Source organism: Chiloscyllium plagiosum, chromosome 26, assembly GCF_004010195.1.
Source record: "Chiloscyllium plagiosum isolate BGI_BamShark_2017 chromosome 26, ASM401019v2, whole genome shotgun sequence".
Lineage (NCBI taxonomy): Eukaryota > Metazoa > Chordata > Chondrichthyes > Orectolobiformes > Hemiscylliidae > Chiloscyllium > Chiloscyllium plagiosum.
In genome coordinates, this window is record NC_057735.1 from 11,963,142 (window position 1) to 11,983,216 (window position 20,075).

At 41.2% G+C, this 20,075-nt stretch overlaps 1 protein-coding gene across 1 annotated transcript in view; it reads right to left on the bottom strand.

Moving 5' to 3' along the window:
* LOC122563091 (Krueppel-like factor 15) overlaps positions 1 to 20,075 on the bottom strand; it is a 37,838-nt gene that overhangs the window by 6,719 nt on the left and 11,044 nt on the right. Inside the window, exon 2 of the mRNA XM_043716508.1 lies at positions 3,510 to 4,619. Within this exon, the coding sequence (XP_043572443.1) occupies positions 3,510 to 4,483 (974 nt within the window). The 5' untranslated portion in view covers positions 4,484 to 4,619. The remainder of the gene's footprint in view (positions 1 to 3,509; positions 4,620 to 20,075) is intronic.

Sequence of the window (20,075 nt, forward strand, 5' to 3'; positions counted from 1 at the left end):
TCAAAAAACTCAATCAAGTTTGTGAGACATGATTCCCCACGCGCAAAACCATGTTGACTATCCCTAATCTGTCCTTGGCTTTCCAAATACATGTACATCCTGTCCCTCAGGATTCCCTCCAACAACTTGCCCACCACCAAGGTCAGGCTCACTGGTCTATAGTTCCCTGGCTTGTCTTTACCACCCTTCTTAAACAGTGGCACCACATTAGCCAACCTCCAGTCTTCCAGCATATCACCTGTGACTATCGATCATACAAATATCTCAGCAAGAGGCCCAGCAATCACTTCTCTCGCTTCCCACAGAGTTCTAGGGTATACCTGATCAGGTCCTGGGGATTTAGCCATCTTTACCCATTTCAAGATGTCCAGCACTTCCCCCTCTGTAATCTGGACATTTTGCAAGAAGTCACCATCCACTTCCCCACATTCTATATCTTCCATATCCTTTTCCACAGTAAATACTGATGCAAAATACTAATTTAGTATCCCCCTCCATTTTCTGTGGCTCCACACAAAAGAAGTGCCACTAATATGAAAACTCTCACTCCAGCCATCACAAGCATTCTTGTTGCAACAGTGCTTCATATTGCGAGATTATATCCTGTTGTAGTTCTTCAACATGATTCTTGGTGCTGGAAATCTGCCCTGACTGCTCTGCAAAACAGGAACAACTTTGCCACATATTTTCCAGTCTGAGCAATTTCTCAATGTGAGGGAGGCCTTATACAAATGAACAATGGTAAACCTGTTTCATGTTCTATGAGGTTGACATTCAGTTCCAGTCGTGTGCGCGCGCACACACACACACACCTTTTGAGAATTGATGTTACTAGAGGAATTAATGCCACCATATTTTAACCACAACCAGTTTAGAGATCAAGGCGGTATCACACTTACTTCAAATGATGTCTGTTGACTTCCTTACCTCAGTCAAGACATCAATGTTACAAACACATTGCTTAGACTTAATTTTTGAATGATTGTGGAAGTATTTCAAGTTTTGTGAAAATACCAAGAGAGATTTCTTTAAAAGATGTTATTGAAAGTTCATGGAATTTAGAGATTCCTTTTAAAGTAAAAAAGGCGGTGTGTAAATCTCATAACTGGTGAAAACTGCCTTATTTTGCAGTAGACCCTTGCTGGGGCTGTTCGGAACAGTGACTGACTTTGGAAACATGCTCCCTTTATCTGGTTCAGTTGGAGGATAGCCTGCTAAGAACAAGTTGAGCTGGAGGAAAGCTTGCAAAGAACAAGAGCCAGCTGGTGGTTTAATTTTCAGAAATCAGAACAATCTTGTTGAGTTCAGAGTGAAACCCATCTATTCTTTTGGAAACAGTGATTGAGAAATATCTCAAGGATTTTATTTTTTGAGCAAACAGTCTCTGCAGGATTTCAGCACTGTGCATGCTTAGTGACTTGAACATACCTGTCAGCACATGTGAGCAACGCACTCTGGAACATCTTAGATATAAGACCATAAGACATAGGAGAGGAAGTAAGGCCATTCGGCCCATCGAGTCGACTCCACTATTCAATCATGGCTGATGGGAATTTCAACTCCACTTACCCGCATTCTCCCTGTAGCCCTTAATTCCTTGTGACATCAAGAATTTATCAATTTCTGCCTTGAAGACATTTAGCGTCCCTGCCTCCACTAGTTCTCATCAATTTATTCAAAGATGTTATTCAACTCTTCCGAAGCAGGTGTGGACTTGAATCCAGACTTCCTGGCTCAGAGATAGGGACACTATCACATTATCACTACATCACTACAGGCCTCCTTTGGAACATTTTACACTTTAACCATTTGCCTTTGGGAATAACCCACTGGCTAAAATATTTATTTTTCAAAAAGCCAATTTGACAGAAAGGATTAGGTTATGTTGGGATTGAGTGATTAGCATTTATACTTCTATACTAGTGTTTACGTTAATTAATTTTATTTCAATAATAAACCAATAACTGTGTTAATTAAATAACATGGTTGAAAGATCTTGTTTTAATTTGAATATAAAACATTTAATTGGTCAGCTTGGCAACTGGTAAAAGTATTTTTATTTTACATTGTGACCTGGAGTGACTGTGCACCCCTCCAACCCCTGTCATAACAAGTTGAATACTTCAGGTCATCAACAAAAGGTAAACATCAGTATCCACTTTTTTAAAAACTTTCAGATGAACGAGAACAACTCTAAGTTAGGGGTGTAAGTATGTCATGTGGCCCCTCAAGCCCACTCTGTCATTTGAGATTATGATTGATCTAATTATAATCCCAATTGCTCACTCCATCTCTATCCTTGATAACTTTTCACACCCTGCTTACTAAGAATTAATCCTTTGCCTTAAAAATATTTTTAAAAAACTTTGCTTCCACTGTCTTTTGATGTGGAAAATTGCAAATCCTTGCAATCCTCAGAGAAAGAATTTCAAGCAATAAGCAATCCAACAGGATCAGGCTTTTGAACAAATAAATGTAATTTCCAATTGCTAGTGTTTTTAAATGCAAGTTCGCAATTGGCAGATGAATGCTTTGTTTTGTCCGCATTGCTTTTCCCAGCCTCATTGCTGCCAGCAAACCACTGATGGCCATTCAAATCCATCCTCCAACATCAACCACCACCTTCCCACTTTACTGTTGTAACCGCATCCGTTTGTGCGCTTTTGGTGACAGAATGGGAGAATAGATAGGAGGGATTTCGGAACCTTGTCTCATACCTGGGTGATGGGCTAAGAAGTTATATGAAAACCAAAACTGCAATTCTGATGGTTTGGAATAAATAACAAACCGAAAGCTATGGTTTGTTGCGGGTCCAATTTTGAGACCAACATCCTTCCCATCATGCTATTTTTCTCCAGCAGGCTGGAGTGGACGCTGATGTCGTTAGCATTCTGAAAGTCTGGGCTTGAACATGATTGAGGACTACATCCATTAATGGTTTGATTCTCTCTCATGCGATTAACTCATCAAAACACTTCCTAAGAAGGTGGAAGCAGACATAGAAATCACATGATTACAGCAAGTCAGCCAGTATTTCAAGTATAATTGTACTTCTCCAACATAGGTCTGGCTGAAATTTTTAAAAATCTTATAGTCATCTCTTAACTTTAAAAAAAAATGGAAGATTCATTTATTATCAAGGATGGTGCACATGAGAAATTAAGACAAATAGAATCACAGGATAGGGTGATGAGTCAACCAGCTAGGAACACATGTAAAACAGCCCCCATTTTAAAGTCTACATCATTCATTTTACATGAATTACTGTTAAATAGAAAGTTTAAAAGGACTTGGGAAGCAGAGTTTCCTTGCAATACTGATGAACTGAGAGGTGCAGGTAGGTGTTAAATCACAAATATTTCTGTTGCATGTTCCCCTCAGCTACAGGCATGGGAAGCTTTTTATAAATGGAATAAAATGGATACAGAAATGTGACAAAAGGAGAAAGCAAAATTCAGGTCTACATAAGCATGCTCATTAACATGTTAACGGATATATAATCAACTTACCGCCATCCACAATCTGGCCAAGTGCATGAATAAGGTTTCTCCCCCGTGTGACGCCTGTAGTGGGCCTTTAAATGACTGCTTTTGGTATACATCTTGTTACATCCCGGGAATGAGCACTTATGCACTCTGATTACATCAGCAGAGGATGATTTCTGAAGCTTTTGGGTGGCCTCAACTACATTCACCAAGCTACCAACAGCCACAGACCTGGCTGCTATTGGCAGGGGTGCAATTTTTACAAACTGGCGGGTTGTACTGTTTGGTGGAGTCTGTGCCCGCTGAGGCACCAAGGCAAAGGCTTGGCCCTGGACATTAACCACTAATTGAGTCAATTTGACGCTGCTTGGAGTTTGTGTGGTTGGGCATGCACTAGGCACGTGGACAGGCTGAAGCTGAAGAATCATGGGAACATTCCCAGTCGCAGCTGTGACAGTCACCTCTGGAGCTGATCCAAGCCCAGTGCTGTCTGAAGATGACAAAAAACATTCATTGGATTCTAATGAAAAGTCACCCAAAGCTTCTGATTTCACCTCCACTTTTATTTCTGTGGTGGCACTGTTTTCCGCAAGTCCATCTTTGACGATTTCCATTTTTTCTTTCAAGAATTCTTCAATTTCCTCTAATGTGGGAATAAAGTCCCCCGGCAAAGTGGAGCTAAAGTCAGGCATTTTCACCTGCGCCTCAAACACCTCGGAACAGCCTTCAGAGGCTATGGTTTGTTGCGGGTCCAGTTTTGAGACCAACATCCTTCCCATCATGCTATATTTCTCCAGCAGGCTGGAGTGGACACTGATGTAGTTAGCATCCTGGGAGTCTGGGCTTGAACACGATCGAGGGCTACATCCATCACTGCCACCGTCTTCCAGCAATGATGTACTTGATGCCAATTCGCCATGTTGTCCACTACAGTTACTCCCCGAAGGTGTCAGCAGGTCAGGAATACACAGTGGCTCACTGTGGTTTAATGAGACCATTTGCCTTCCAAGCTCCAACTGATTCAACAAAAATACAGTACAGTAATAAAAACAAAACCTCAGCGAATTGAAGAAACAGTGCTGTGTGTTTCAGAGCTCAGCGTCAGTAACTCCCCATTACAAATTAAATTTTCATCTGTAAGGAAATTAGAAAAAAGTAAATTAAAACAAGTTTATTAAGTGCAAAAATTATTTTAAGTCATGGTGAACTTGTCCTCACACCAATGTATTTTCTATTTTTCAGAAACAGAGCTCTGCTTTTACAATCAATGAAGTGTTATGGGCTATAATAAACACACAACGTACTGAAATTATCTAACAGGTCGGGCAGCATCTGAAGAGAGAGACAGAGAGTTAACATTTCAGTTCAATGATCCTGGGCTACTCAGTTATATTTCAAGAAATAATGATAGCTGTTCTTATTTTTAAAAGTGAAAGAAAATGCTCCTTAATTTCAGACCAAACTTCCTAATTTCTCCAGAAAATAACAATGTGGTTACCCAGGTGTACTTGATGCTAACGCTGCTGCACAAAATAATTTTTTTTTTTAAATCAACATCTTGGGCGGGGGGGGGGGGGTCACCATTGACCAGAAATTGAACAGGACCAGCCACATGAATACTGTGGCGACAACAGAACATCAGAGACTAGGAATACTGTAAAAAGTAACTCACCTCCTGACTCCTCAAAGCCTGTTTACCACCTACAAGGTATAAGTCAGGTGTGTAATGGAACATTCCCCACTTGCCTGGATGGCTGCAGCTTTAACAACACTCAAGATACTTAAAGCATCCAGGACAAAGCAGCCTCTGCTTGACTGACAATCACTGGACACCGGTAGAAACTAAGCACCCGGTGACATCTGGGGTTAGACTAAGGGTCTACACATTGTTAGTAGCAGTTGCACATAAAGTTGGCCATAAGATTAGATTACTTACAGTGTGGAAACAGGCCATTCGGCCCAACAAGTCCACACCGACCCGCCGAAGCGTAACCCACCCAGACCCATTCTCCTACATTTACCCCTTCACCTAACACTATGGGTAATTTAACATCGCCAATTCACCTAACCTGCACATTTTTTGGATTGCGAGAGGAAACCGGAGCACCCAGAGGAAACCCAGGCAGACACGGGGAGAATGTGCCAACTCCATACAGAGAGTCGCCTGAGGCAGGAATTGAACCCGGTTCTCTGGCGCTGTGAGGCAGCAGTGCTAACCACTGTACCACCGTGCCGCCCACAAAGGATGAGAACATTTTTCCCCTCTCTGTTGTTCATGATGTCCCTGCAGACAAGATCCATTTCTGACCTCCAGATAAGGCAGATGGCTCAGGTGACTGCTGCAGTGCAGGCTCAGGGAGTCAGCCACACCTGTGCCATGTACTGCAAGGTACAGAGCACCTTATACTTAGTAACCAGGTTTTTTTAACCTGCAAAGAGAGAGCAGTGGTTCCACATATACAGTTTTCTTTCTCCTCAGTGATGTGCTCCTCCCAGTTTTCACTGCAAGCTCTATATGTCTATAGCTTCAGATATGGATGGTGAAGGAGATAAGTGACCAGTTAGCCCAGTTCCTATTGAACATATTCGAAGAGTATGGTGCTGGAGAAGCACAGCTAGTCAGGCAGCATCAGAGTAGCAGGGGTGTCGATGTTTCAGGCGTAAGCACTTCGTAGTGAAGAGCTTATGCTCGAAACGTTGATTCCCCTGCTCCTCTAATGTTGCCTGACCGGCTGTGCTTCTCCAACACCATACTCCCTGATTCTGATCTCCAGGATCTGCAATGCTCATTTTCTCCCATAGAACACAGCCTCACTCTTGCCTTGATGTATCCTGGCTCCCAAGGTCGTGTTAAATTGGTCATAGATGCTCATGAGACTGTGCATCAATGGCGTCAAATTTATGTACAGGGAGGATTTGACTTGCAGGCCTCCGCTGCATGGGATCATTAGGTCCACATCCTTCCTGATGGTCTTGGCATAAATCTCTGTGCAACACACAAGCATGACAGGAGAAAGACGGCAACCCTGTCTGACTCTAGATTTAATCTGGAAACCTTTTGATTTCCACTCAGACAGTGGCATTCATACTTATGTTTGTGTAGAGCAGTCAGATCCAATTGTGGATTCCCTCCTCATTTCAGTTAGCACATCTATTCCTGTACGTGTGTGATATTTTGTCTCTGACAATTACTACTCAATCAGTCCCACTGGAACCTTGCATCTGGCAAACTGGCTGAGGACAGAGGCAGGCAAGTGCGTCACATTCTCCAACAGTCAACAATTGGCTGACAGCATCTGTTTGGGCAACACACCAGAGAGTCACTGGCATATACAAAAACAACACAAGCTTGAATTTGTGACTTTGGGGAGAGAGAGAGAGAGAGAGAAAAAAAAATTACTTTCGCATACATGCAGATGGCACAGCTTCATAATATTTACTATTTGTGATGTTATTTGTGAGATTTGTCTAACATAATTTGTTTGGATTTTTGATTTTGACCTAGTGGCATAGAAGTTGTGTGTGTCTGAAGGTGTTGTTTAAAGCAGAGAATATTAACTCTGGTGTATAAAAGGTGGCAGGAAGAGATTATCAGATTGTTAAGACCTGGAATTGAACTCTTTGTTAAATTAAATGTAGAGGGGTGATAGAGAAGGAACTTCTCTCTGGTGACAGTACTGTGAAGAGGTGATCTGTAAAGCAGCATTTTGGGGATTATAGCTTTATTACATGTTTTGAAATCTTTAAACATGTAAATAGTTTGATTTATTCAATATTACATGCATTTCATTTTGCATAGTATCTTTTGGTTTATTGTTACAGCAAAATACGCCATATAGCATACTCATGTTTCAATGAGAGCCTACTTTTTTTAAACCAAAACAACAAGAAATAATCTGTCAGGTTTCATTTTGGCATTGGACTTGCCTAGTCATAGCACCAGCTGGGATCATAACAATGCATCCACCTCATTTTTCTTCTGTACCTTTTGCCATATGATCCAACAAGGCAACACCAGAACTGGCCTCACTTTAAAGTATACTGCCTTTTTCTTTCTCAACTCCTGTATTTAGTTGCTAATGGAACAGGAATCAATTGTTTGGTCCCTGGCTTTGCTTCATAAGCTGTTCAACTGTAGAGCAAACTGACACAATCTCAAGGGAGCAAGCATAATACTGCCTTTGAAACAGGTGGTCTGAAATCATAAGCTCACCTCCCAGAAACCAATATTCCATCATCCTTAGATTCTAGCTCTTGGAGCTGTCCTATAGCAAACTTTCTTACATTAATTAATGCCTTGCAATATAATCATCTTGTCCCTCTGACTGTTATTAAGCTGCACAATAGCAATACATCAAAATAGAAAGAGCTTAAAGCACCAATGTCAAAAAGTAAATACACAATTTGACTTGGTGAGAATAATGAGGAAATTCAGACTTTGAAACTTCTTGTCAAGTAAAAGATATTTCGGAGTTGTGGGCACAGACTTGAAATTCAACTTATGTTGAAAAATGAATTTATTACACAAAACTAAATTTTTGCTAAACATTCCATCCAACACCACTATCAGGTCTAGGGTTCCCTTCTCCAAGAAAAAGAAAGTTATAACTATTTAATAATCCATTCGGGGTGACACGGTGACTCAGTGGTTAGCACTGCTACCTCACAGCGCCAGGGACCTGGGTTTGACTCCCAACTTGGGCGACTGTCTGTGTGGAGTTTGCACATTCTCCCAGTGTCTGCGTGGGTTTCCCCCAGGTACTCCGGTTTCCTCCCACAGTCCAAAAATGTGCAGGTTAGGTGAATTGGCTGAGCTAAATTGCCCATAGTGTTAGGTGCGTTAGTCAGGGGTAAATATAGGGTAGGGGACTGAGTCTGGGTGAGTTGCTCTTTGGAGGGTTGGCATGGACTTATTGGGCCACAGGGCCTGTTTCCATACTGTAGGGAATCTAACCTGAACAGTGTCCCCTTATTAAAAGAAGGGGCCTCCCACTTGTTTTATTATAGTAGAAATAAATTGAGTAGGTTTGAAAAGCAGATCCATTTCTTACGATATAGATTAAAACTTTTACATAGGTTATTTCAATACTGCTTTCCATTGGACTATAATAAGATATCAGAACAAGAATGGACCATTCAGCCCCTCTAACCTGCTACTCAATTCAAGAGGATCATGGCTGATCCAACGCTCCCTCATGTCCACTTTCCTGCCCTTTCCCCATAATCCTCGATTCCCCTACTGATCAAAGATTTATCTCAGTCTGTGGCAAGGTGTTCCAAAGACTCAACCCTCAGAGAAAATCCTCCCCACCTCAGTGTCAATCACCTCTCATTCTTCTAAACTCCAGTGAATAGAGTCCCAAAAATTGTATTGCCTTTGCTCATAAGGCAATCCCTCCATACCAAGGATCATCCTCATGAGCTTTCTTTGAACTGCTTCCAATGAAATGATACCTTTCCTTAAGGGTCAAAGACTGTTCACAGTACTCCAGAAAGTTATGTTGCAGCTGTAAAAGAGCTTTAGTGAGGCCACATTTGGAATACTGCATCTACTCTGGTCGCCACACTATAGGAAGGATATAGGGGTCTCAGCAAAGATGCTGAGATTTACTAGGGTGCTGCTTGGATTGGGGTGTATTAACTATAAGGAGGGGTTGAACAAACTTGGATTGTTCATGCCAGAACATCGGTGGCTGAAGAGCGACATGACAGAAATATATAGAATTATGAAAGGCATTGATTGGGTGGGAATAGCAAATATTAGGGGGCATAGGTTTAAAACAAGAGGAGACAAGTTTAAAGGAGATATGTAAGGAAAGTTTCTTTTCAAAGCACAGAGTGTGGCAAGTACCTGGAATGCACTGCAGGGGGAGATAGTAGAAGTGGATACAATAGCAATGTTTGAAGAGGCAATAAGACAGACACATGAACAGGCAGGGAGCAGAGGGAGACTGACTATGCGAAGGCAGATGAGATTGTTTAGAATGGCATCATGGTCAGCACAGCCATAGTGGGCTGAGAGGCCTGTTCCTGTGTTCTACTGTTCTATGTGTTCTCACCTGTACCTTTTATGGGTCTAGCCTAAATTAATCTCTGTTGTAACAAGAAAGCAGCATTTTAAACGTTAGCACCTAGTAAATGGATCACGAGGGATGTTCATGCATTCACATGCGTTGGTTTATCATTTCAAATAGTGTTTCAGAAGGGCTCCTGATTATTTACATAGAATTACAGTGTCCACAGCACATTAACAGACCATTTTGCCCAACTGATTAATTCAGGTTCTATTTGAATAAACATATTGGAGAATCTATTGAGATATGCTGCGTTTCCAGAACTCACACCACCAGAAAGCCCTTAGGAGGAGGATAATCTAATAGCAAAGTTGTTACATAGCAACATAGAATTTAACCCTTCAATCCTGCTCCACCATTGTACAAGAACATGGTTGATCAAGTTGCACTCTGAACTCCTTTTTCCTGTCTGCACCCCATAATCTCAACTCCCTTGTTGATCACACAATCAATCCAACTCTGCCTTAACTACCACCTGATGAAGTAGTGGCACTCCGAAAGCTAGTGCTTCCAATTAAACCTGTTGAACTATAACTTGGTGTTGTGTGATTTTTAACTTTGACTTAACTAAGTTCAACAACCAGTGCTTTCTGCAGAACAGCATTCCACATATAAGCAAGCCTCTTCAGCTGAAAGCAGAGACTTTTTAATTCTTGAACTGTGTCATCTTGAACTAGATTTTCCGACAAGGAAAAGATTCTTCCTCATAACCACCGTATCAATGTTTTGATAAGATTACCCTTTCATTATTACAAATGTCAATCGGTACTGGCCTAACTTGTTCAACCTTTCATCATATGATACACCCTTCACTCCAGGAAATAGATAAATAAACTACCTCTAATATAATTAATCTTTTCACTTACAAGATGACCAAATCAAACCCAATACTTCAGATATGGTGTCACTAAGGCCCTCTACATCAGTAAAATGTTCCCACTTTTATATCTCATTGCTCTTGCCACAAGCAACAATTTTCATCTGTCTTCCTTATCGGTTGCTGTATCTGCATTTTAACATTGAGATTCATGCACCAAATTCTCTCTGTAGCATAGATTTCTGCAATCTCTCAAGTTCAAATTTTCCCACATCACCGCCAAATTTTGCCCATTCACTGATTTTTATCCATATCCCTTTTCAGACGCTACCTCCTTCTGACCACTTACATCCAAATCTATCTTGGCATTACCAAATTACAGGAATAAACTGTTAATTCCTTATCATGCTAATGTCTTTCCACCTCTATCATGAGCTTTCATTTTGCTTAGTAACATTTGATCTGGAACCTTCTCAAACACATTTTGGAAGTCCAAGTACAATTCTACAAGTTCCCAGTTATCCACCTTAATTGTTCCTTACTTTAAAAAAAAAGTCTGATAAACTAGTTAAATATGATTTTCTTTTCATAAAGCTATATTGACTCGACTCAGTCATGATGATTTTCTAAGTATCCTGCTATAATCTTCTCAATGATAGATTCCAGCAACTTTGCTTTGACAAATATTAGGCACACAAAACATTTCCTGAGATTTCTACCTCTTTTTAAATACCAAAGACCTTTCAGTATTCAGGTCCTAGTTTTGGTCACCCTGCAATAGGGTCTCTTTAAACGTTCCTATTAGGAGCAAGCCATTCAGTCTCATTCAATAAGATCATGGCAAATCCAGTTACAATTCAAATCTACATTCCTGTCTGTTTCTGATAACCCTTCACACCTATTAAACATTTCACTGTTACAATTCAGATACAGAGCCTGTGCCTCCATTGCAAAAATAGTAAAACAATCTCTGGCTTTATCTGCTAGTATACAATTATTTTTGTACACTCAAACCCTTCTGGTCAGACTGGCTATCATTACTCAAATTTGCTCTTCTATTTCAGTCCTTCCCTTTGATTTACCACATCTCCTCTCACGATTCCCATCCTCCCCACTCCCTCCATCATTTAGTTTAGTTGCTGACTAATTATGGCAATCAATTTTTAATCAGTAAGTGATATGTTTGATGTTCTAAGATAATTAAGGAAATAGGTCGTGCTCCAGTTGGAAGGGTCACAATTTGTCTTTGCATAAGGTGTGATCTATGTTTGATGTCATGTGGTGGTTTTTTTGTCCTGGGCTGTTGATGCTGGTTCATTGAATTCCTTCAAATGACCAAAGGGTCTGTTTCTAACAGTATGATTCTATGCATACTGAATCTGTCTTTGGCTGAGGTGTTATCATGTCCTATGAAAGGTAAGTGATTCAGTGCTGAGTGATCTCCTCGACCAGTTTCAGCTGCCCAGACAGATAGGAGAGGAATTTTCCAGATCTTCCCCAGTTTGCTTGAATTTTTATTTGAGTTTTCACTTTAGCCAAAAGCTCAGATGATTTCTGCCATGGTGGAAAATGATTATTGTGATAAACAAGATTGTGTGGGGCTGATTGGATGGACCCAGTCGAAAATTGTTTGTATGTCGTGTGTCAAATTACATGAGACCAGCCTCTCTCTCAACGTTGGCAAAACTAAAGAACTGATCATTGACCTCAGAAAGAAAGGAGGAGAACACACTCCCATCTGCATCAACAGAACTGAGGTTGAGAGGGTGGACAGCATCAGGTTCCTTGGAGTGACGATAATCGACAACCTGTCTTGGACTTCCCATGTAGATGCGATGGTCATGAAGGCACAACAATGCCTCTTCTTCCTCAGGCAGCTCAGGAAATGTGGCATGTCCATAGGGATCCTCACCAACCTTTACAGATGCCCTATTGAAAGCATACTGTCCAAGTGCATAACGACCTGGTATAGCAACTGCTGTGCCCAGGACCATGAGAAACTACAGAAGGTGGTGTGCAGAGCCCAGACCATCATTGATGCCAACCTTCAGTCCACAGACTCCATTTACATTGCTCATCGCCACGGAAAGGCTGCCAACATCTCAAAGACCCATTGCACCCCATTAATGATCTCCTCCAACCTCTCCAGAAGATATAGAAGCCTGAACACATGCACCAGCAGGTTCAGGAACAGCTTCTTCCTGGCTGTTAGGAGACTAACGAATGGACTGTCTAGCCTCAAATCATGTTGATCTCTTCTAGCATACAGCCTGTGCATAGTAACATGTATGCCTTTGTCTAAGTTTTTTTACAACCTTTGATCTGTACATCCTTGCTTACTATGATCTACCTGTACTGCTCTTAAATAAAGCTTTTCATTGTACTTCAGTACACGTAACAATAAACCAATCATAAAATTTTAAAAACTTCTAGCTAATTGGCATTTGACTGATTCAACACTATATGCTACTGATATTTCCTAGGAAATCGCTTTCATAGAATTACTGTTCATTCACTGAAGAACCCAAGCTCTAACCCTTCTAACTTTCCCAAGACAGTCCCCCAATCATCAGGAAAGATTTGTCCAATTTCAGTTCTTCAGACAAAGTAAACTGGCTCAGTTTATTTGTTCCTAATTTTCTCTTGCTACATACTGTTCACATTTGACAAGTCATAAAAAGACTTGTCCACAAATTTTACTCCCATTATTTTCCCCATTGACATTTTTAAGAATAAATGCAGTTGTTTATCTGACCAAATTGTTAAGGACTCATTTTCACAGAAAATTGCAGTTCCAGTTAACTGAATGCCACCACAGTTACTGCTGAAAATGTGTTGCTGGAAAAGCGCAGCAGGTCAGGCAGCATCCAAGGAACAGGAGAGTCGACGTTTCGGGCATAAGCCCTTCTTCAGGAATAAGGAAAGTTTGTCCAGCAGGCTAAGATAAAAGGTAGGGAGGAGGGACTTGGGGGAGGGGTGTCGGAAATGCGATAGGTACCACCACAGTTACCTCACTTAGTAAAGCAGCTTTGTGACGGACAACTCAATAGACTCAGTCAATGCTGTCTAATTAATAAATTAAAACCAGTATGGAGTAAAGATGCAAGGTCCTGGATATCTGTCATATGCCAGAAAATGCTTGACGTTCTGTTCACAGCCAGAGGAAGTAGAGAAACAGTGACAGATATTGAGATCAAAAAACAAAATTAGAGCTGGGAAAGGTGCAATTTAGCCCCAAATTTCTTTTGTATTTAACTCTCCAGTGCAGGGATTTTCACTGAATGAACTCCTTCACTCCACCCTCATTAAAAATGCAAACAAAATCAATAAACTGCCTTGACAACTGCGTCACCAGTCAGCTAAAATTAACAAGAAATTTCTCAGCACGTTACAAAATGATCATAAAACTGCTTTTCACAGATGGTAGTAATCTGGTGAGATTATCCAATAATTTTAAGAGTCATAGAGATGTACAGCATGGAAACACACCCTTCGGTCCAACTTATCCATGCCAACCAAATATCCCAAATTAATCTAGTCCTACTTGCCAGCATGTGGCCCATGTCTGTCTAAACCCTTCCTATTCGTTTACCCATCCTTTTAAATGTTACAATTGTACCAACCTCCACCACTTCTCTGGTAACATATTTTATACATGCACCACCCTCTGCGTGAAAATGTAGTCCTTTAGGTCTCTTTTAAATCTTACCCCTCTCACCTTAAACCCTCTAGTTTTGGACTCCCTTCCCCTGGGAAAAAAAACCTTGGCTCCCCCCCCTATCCATGCCCCTCATCATTTTATAAATTTCTAAGGTCACCAGCCTTCAACGCTCCAGAGAAAATAGCCCCAGCTAATCAGCCTCTCCCTACAACTGAAACCCTCCAACCCTGGCAAAATCCTTGTAAACCTGTTCTGAATTCCTTCAAGTTTCACAACTTTCTTCCCATAGCAGGGATACCATAATTTTATAGAGTATTCCAAAAGTGGCCTAACCAATGTCCTGTACAGCCGCAACATGACCTCCCAACTCCGATACTCAATACACTGACCAATTAAAGCATGTATACCAAATGCCTTCTTAACTGTCCTGTCTACCTGCGACTTCACTTTCAAGGAACTATGAACCTGCATTCCAAGGTCTCTTTGTCCAGCAACACTCCCCAGGACCTTACCATTAAGTGTATAAGTCGTGTCCTGATTTGCCTTTCCAAAACGTAACACCTCACTTTATCTAAATTAAACACCATCTGCCACCCTTTGGCCCATTTGATGAAGGTCCCATTGTACTCTGAAGTAACCTTCTTGGATCTCCACTACACCACCAATTTTGGTGTAATCTGTAAACTTACTAACTATACCTCCTACGTTCACATCCAAATCATTTATATAAATAATGTAATATACTTATATCTTCGTGAAATATTTTTGTACTTTCAAGAGAGCTTGTGTCCACACCTCCTCTAATGAATCTAGTTGCAAAGCCTTGTGCAATAAAGTCAGCATAGAATTTTTATTTTCTTCCACCTTTTCTATCCTTTTCGTTCTCTTTAACACACCTTTCCCAAACAGAGGAAACATTTTGTCTGCAGAGTTACACAGCTGAGCAATGGGTTTCCAAGGACAGGAGTATCAGCAAGCAGAGGAGGTGGGTTTAAGGAAAACAGGGCAAAAAAAAGAGACAGCAGAAGGAATTTGTTTCTCTCAATGAGTGATGATTTACTTTGTGAAAAAGATTACGGAAAAAGATTCAATGTATCTTTCAACGGGAAACCTGATAAATACTTGAAGGAGAAAGAAAGACTGCACGGCTATGAGGAGGTAGGGGAAAGAGACTGATTGAACATTTCTTTGAAGAAGCCTACACAATGTCATGATGGGCCAAATTGTCTCATTCAACACTGTATGATTCTGCCATTCGATAAATTCTAGGGGCTATGTCATATATAGCACTACTAAACCCAAACCATTTTTAAGAAATGTTAAAATTAAAGGCAATTATTTCAGTGAGAAATATCAGAATTTTCTAGCTTGATACAGTCTAATCCTGGATTTGAGATAAACATCTTATATTTTCAACGGGACATCTTTTTAGATGACTAGACTTTCTCCTCTCTTCAATCAAGTTAAAAACCACCAGAAAAAGTGGTCTGGGCCTCTGTGCATGTGAGTAATCACAATAGTCAGGGGCCACTGGACTGCCAACAGGATCCAGACTAATTTTAGTTCTCTTCAGTCCAGGTGTTTTGAAAGCGTTAATTGTATTCAGCTGCTGTGGCAACAGACTCAGCATGAAACAGGAAACTACCAAGAACTACAACACAACTGAGAAATAGCATGACAATATGACCATGTGAACAGCACTCACTCATCACCAATGTCTAAAATTATAATGCAACAAGTCAATCTATGTTGAATTAATTAATCCTGCTCCTCGGATGCTGCCTCAACTACTGTGCTTTTCCAGCATCACTCTATTATGAATTAGTTAATGCCAGGCCAAGTAGCAATAAAGATGCTACAATTAGCCCCACATTTTGAGGGAAAAACTGTAGAAAAACAATGTTATATGGGGATTATTCTTAGAATCCTAGCAGTGTGGAAGCAGACCATTCGCCCATCATGTTGACATCAACCCTCTGAAGAGCATCCCACCTAGGCCCAGTCCTCCACCCCGTACTAACTCTGTTCTTCCCATGGCTAATCCACCTAACCTACACCCCTGTGCACATGGGCAAGTTAGCATGGCCAACCCACCCAACCTGTACACCTTTGGATTGTGGGAGGAAACTGAAGCAGGGAGAACAGACACAGGGAGAACATGCAAACTCCGCGCAGTCACCCGAGGGTGGAATTGAAGTCAGGTCCCTGACGCTGTGAGGCAGTGCTAACCACTGAGCCACATCGATTATTTTTGACTTAGAAAGAATGCATATCCATCACCTACAACGTACAGGTAAGGATGATGAGACACTACCCACTTGTCTGGATGAATGGAACTCCAGCAACACTCAAAAGGCAGGGCGTCATTCAGAACAAAGCAGTCTGCTCAATTGCTGCCCCAACCGCCATTCTAAATGTTCATCCCCCCACCCACACCAACCACACACAGTGGCAGCAGTGTGTACTATTTCCAAAAAGGTATAGCAGAAATTCACCAAGACTCTTCAGATAGCAACTTCCAAACCCACAATCTCTACTGCCCGGAAGGACAAGTGCAACAGATTCTTGGGGACATCAATGTGTGCAAGTTCTTCTTCAATCCACACACCTTCCCGACTTGGAACTATATTAATGTTTCTTCACTGCTGGTGGGTTACAGTTCTGGTTGGGTATGTGTATTATATGGACAGCAATGGTTTGAGAAGGTAATTCTCTAACACCTTCAAGGGTAATTAGGTACGGGCAGTAAATTCTGGCCAAGCTAGCGACACCCACATTCTGTGAAGAAATTGAAGGAAAAGTGGAAATCAAGTGAACAGAAGATCACATCCCCTTACTGTGCCACCTGCAAATGAAGGCTGACCACAGGCACTGGACAATGACTGACACACTTACGAAGAGACATTATCATCGGTAGAGGAATGAAACTCATTTTAATAATTAAGTAATGCATACTTTCAGCACTGAATTGAAGCAACATTCTTGGTATTCCTTTTGTTTACTGCATGTACAGGCACTATAAAAAAAAGGTTAGTAATTCAGCAGGTGTGCCTGTCTCCAGTTAATAACCAGATGGAGAGCAACATGCTTCAGCAAATGCTTGTAGAAGATCAGAAGCTAAAAACACCCACATCCAAATGTTGCAAGTTATTGAATGAAACACTTTGCAGAATAATTCAATAACCAAAATGTAGATCAAAACTGTCAATAGCAAAAATGCTGTCTCTTTAACAAGATTATTTTGCCCGTTGGAGGTCGTAAAGGTAGAGGTGCCGACGGGTCTACAAAGAATCTATTTAACAGTGGCAGGGAAGTGGGCAGTTCTACCAGTTCAGGTTTTTTCTCATTTGGTTGAGCTGTGGCAGTCACAAGATGCTGGAGTCCAGGAACATTGCAACCTTCAGTAAATGATTACTGACTGATTCTCACATTGGAACAGTTACTTAGTAATAGTTACTGTCAGATCAGTTTCAATAGTTAAGTTATTCTAAATTCCACTTTCTTTTGATTGTGTTTCAACTGTAGCATTTAAATAAATTCCGTTTTGCTTAAAGCCGAGTGGTTTGACCAGCTGCATCACACCAGGAATATCCACTACACATCTGCCTTTGAAATCAGAAATAGTTAAGGTCTAGGCTACATTCTTAAAATAGTTTGAGGGGGTCTGGCCTCTACATAACAAATAAAATGTGGTTCCAGAAAAATCTGAACTACAGCTAATGTAAATTCACAAGAGATTTGAATATTAAGTTAATAATACATCCCACCTGTGCTCTCTCTAGCTTTTTGAGGGCACTTATCCATTCACTCACTTGCCAACATTATCAATACTGAATGTAGTAGTCATAAGGTTTAGAAAAGATGTCTGTTACAAAGTCCAAACGTACCATGTTGTGAAACACTCCTTAGGATAGCCATCCAAAAAACACAGGTTGTGATAAATATCCATAATGTGATCACGTATAACTTATTGCATAGTACTTAGCATACCATGCAAGCGAGCGCAAGTACAACAGTTCCAGTCTGATGATAATTTCTGCTCCTAACATCATAGACATGAGAGTGCATAATTTTAAGGTGAATGGCAAAAAGTTTAGAGAGGATTTGAGGATTTTTTTTCACCCAGGTGCTGGAAATCTGGAATGTACTGCTAGAAAGGATAGCTGAGGCAGAAAACCTCAATGTTTAAAAAGTACTTGAATAAGCACTTGAAATGCCATAACATTCAAGGGTATGATCCATCTTGAAAAATGTCCATATTACAGAGGAGGAAGTGCTGGATGTCTTGAAACACATAAAAGTGGATAAATCCCTAGGACTTGATCAGGTGTACCCTAGAACTCTGTGGGAAGCTAGGAAAATGATTGTAGGGCTTCTTGCTGATATATTTGTATCATCAATAGTCATAGGTGAGGTGCCAGAAGACTGGGGGTTGGCTCATGTGGTACCCCTGTTAACGAAAGGTGGCAAGGACAAGCCAGGGAACTATAGACCAGTCAGCCTGACATTGGTGATGGGCACGTTGTTGGAGGGAATCCTGAGGTAAAGGGGATGTACATGTATTTGGAAAGGCAAGGACTGATTAGGGATGACTTTGTGCATGGGAAATCATGTCTCACAAACATGATTGAGTTTTTTTTGAAGATGTAACAAAGAGGATTGATGAGGACAGAGCGGTAGACGTGATCTATATGGACTTCAGTAAGGCATTCGTACAGAACTGGCTCAAAAGTAGAAGACAGAGGGTAGTGGTGGAGGATTGTTTTTAAGACTGGAGACCTGTGACCAGTGGAGTGCCACAAGGATCGGTGCTGGGTCCACTACTTTTCATCATTTATATAAATTATTTGGATGTGAGCTTATGAGGTACAGTTAGTAAGTTTGTGGATGATACCAAAATTGGAGGTGTAGTGGGAGCGAAGAAGGTTACCTCAGATTACAAAGGGATCTTGATCAGATGGGCCAATGGGCTGAGAAGTGGCAGATGGAGTTTAATTTAGATAAATGTGAGATGTTGCATTTTAGGAAAGCAAATCTTAACAGGACTTGTACACTTAATGGTAAGGTCCTGGGGAGTGTGGCTGAACAAAGAGACCTTGGACTGCAGGTTCATAGCTCCTTGAATGTAGAATCGCAGGTAGATAGGATAGTGAAGGCGGCGTTTGGTATGCTTTCTTTTATTGGTCAGAGTACTGAGTACAGGAGTTGGGAGATCATGTTGCAGCTGAACAGGACATTGGTTAGGCCACTGTTGGAATATTGTGTGCAATTTTGATTTCCTTCCTATCAGAAGGAGAAGTTTTAAACTTGAAAAGGTTCAGAAAAGATTTACAAGGATGTTGCCAGGGTTGGAGGTTTTGAGCTTTAGGGAGAGGTTGAACAGGCCAGCGCTGTTTTCCCTGCAGCGTCGGAGGCTGAGGGATGACCTTATAGATGTTTATAAAATCATGAGGGGCATGGACATGATAAACAGACAAGGTCTTTTCCCTGGGGTGGGGAAATCCAGAACTAGAGGACATAGGTTTAGGGTGAGAGGGGAAAGGTATAAGAAACCTGAGGGGCAACTCTTTCACACAGAGAGTGGTGCGTGTGTGGAATGAGCTGCCACAGGAAGTGGTGGAGGCTGGTACAATGGCAACATTTAAAAGGCACCTGGATGGATATATGAATAGGAAGGGTTTGGAGGGGTATGGGCCAGGTACTGGCAGGTGGGACTAGATTCGGTTGGCATATCTATTCGGTAAGGACGATTTGGACCGAAGGGTCTGCTTCCATGCTGTACATCTCTATGACTCTAAGTGCTAGAAAGTGGGATTAACGTAGACGTAGCGTAGTTTTTGTCAGTGCAGACATGATATGCCAACAGACTTTTTCTGTGCTATATGATTCAATGATTCTAGGCTTTTTAAAATTCAATCATGGGATGAGGGCGTTCCTGCCTCGGTCAGCATTTATTACTCATCCCTAATTTTGTTAAGAATCAACAACATTGCTGTAGGTCTGGAGTCACATGAAAACCAGGTAGGGGTGGCAGTTTC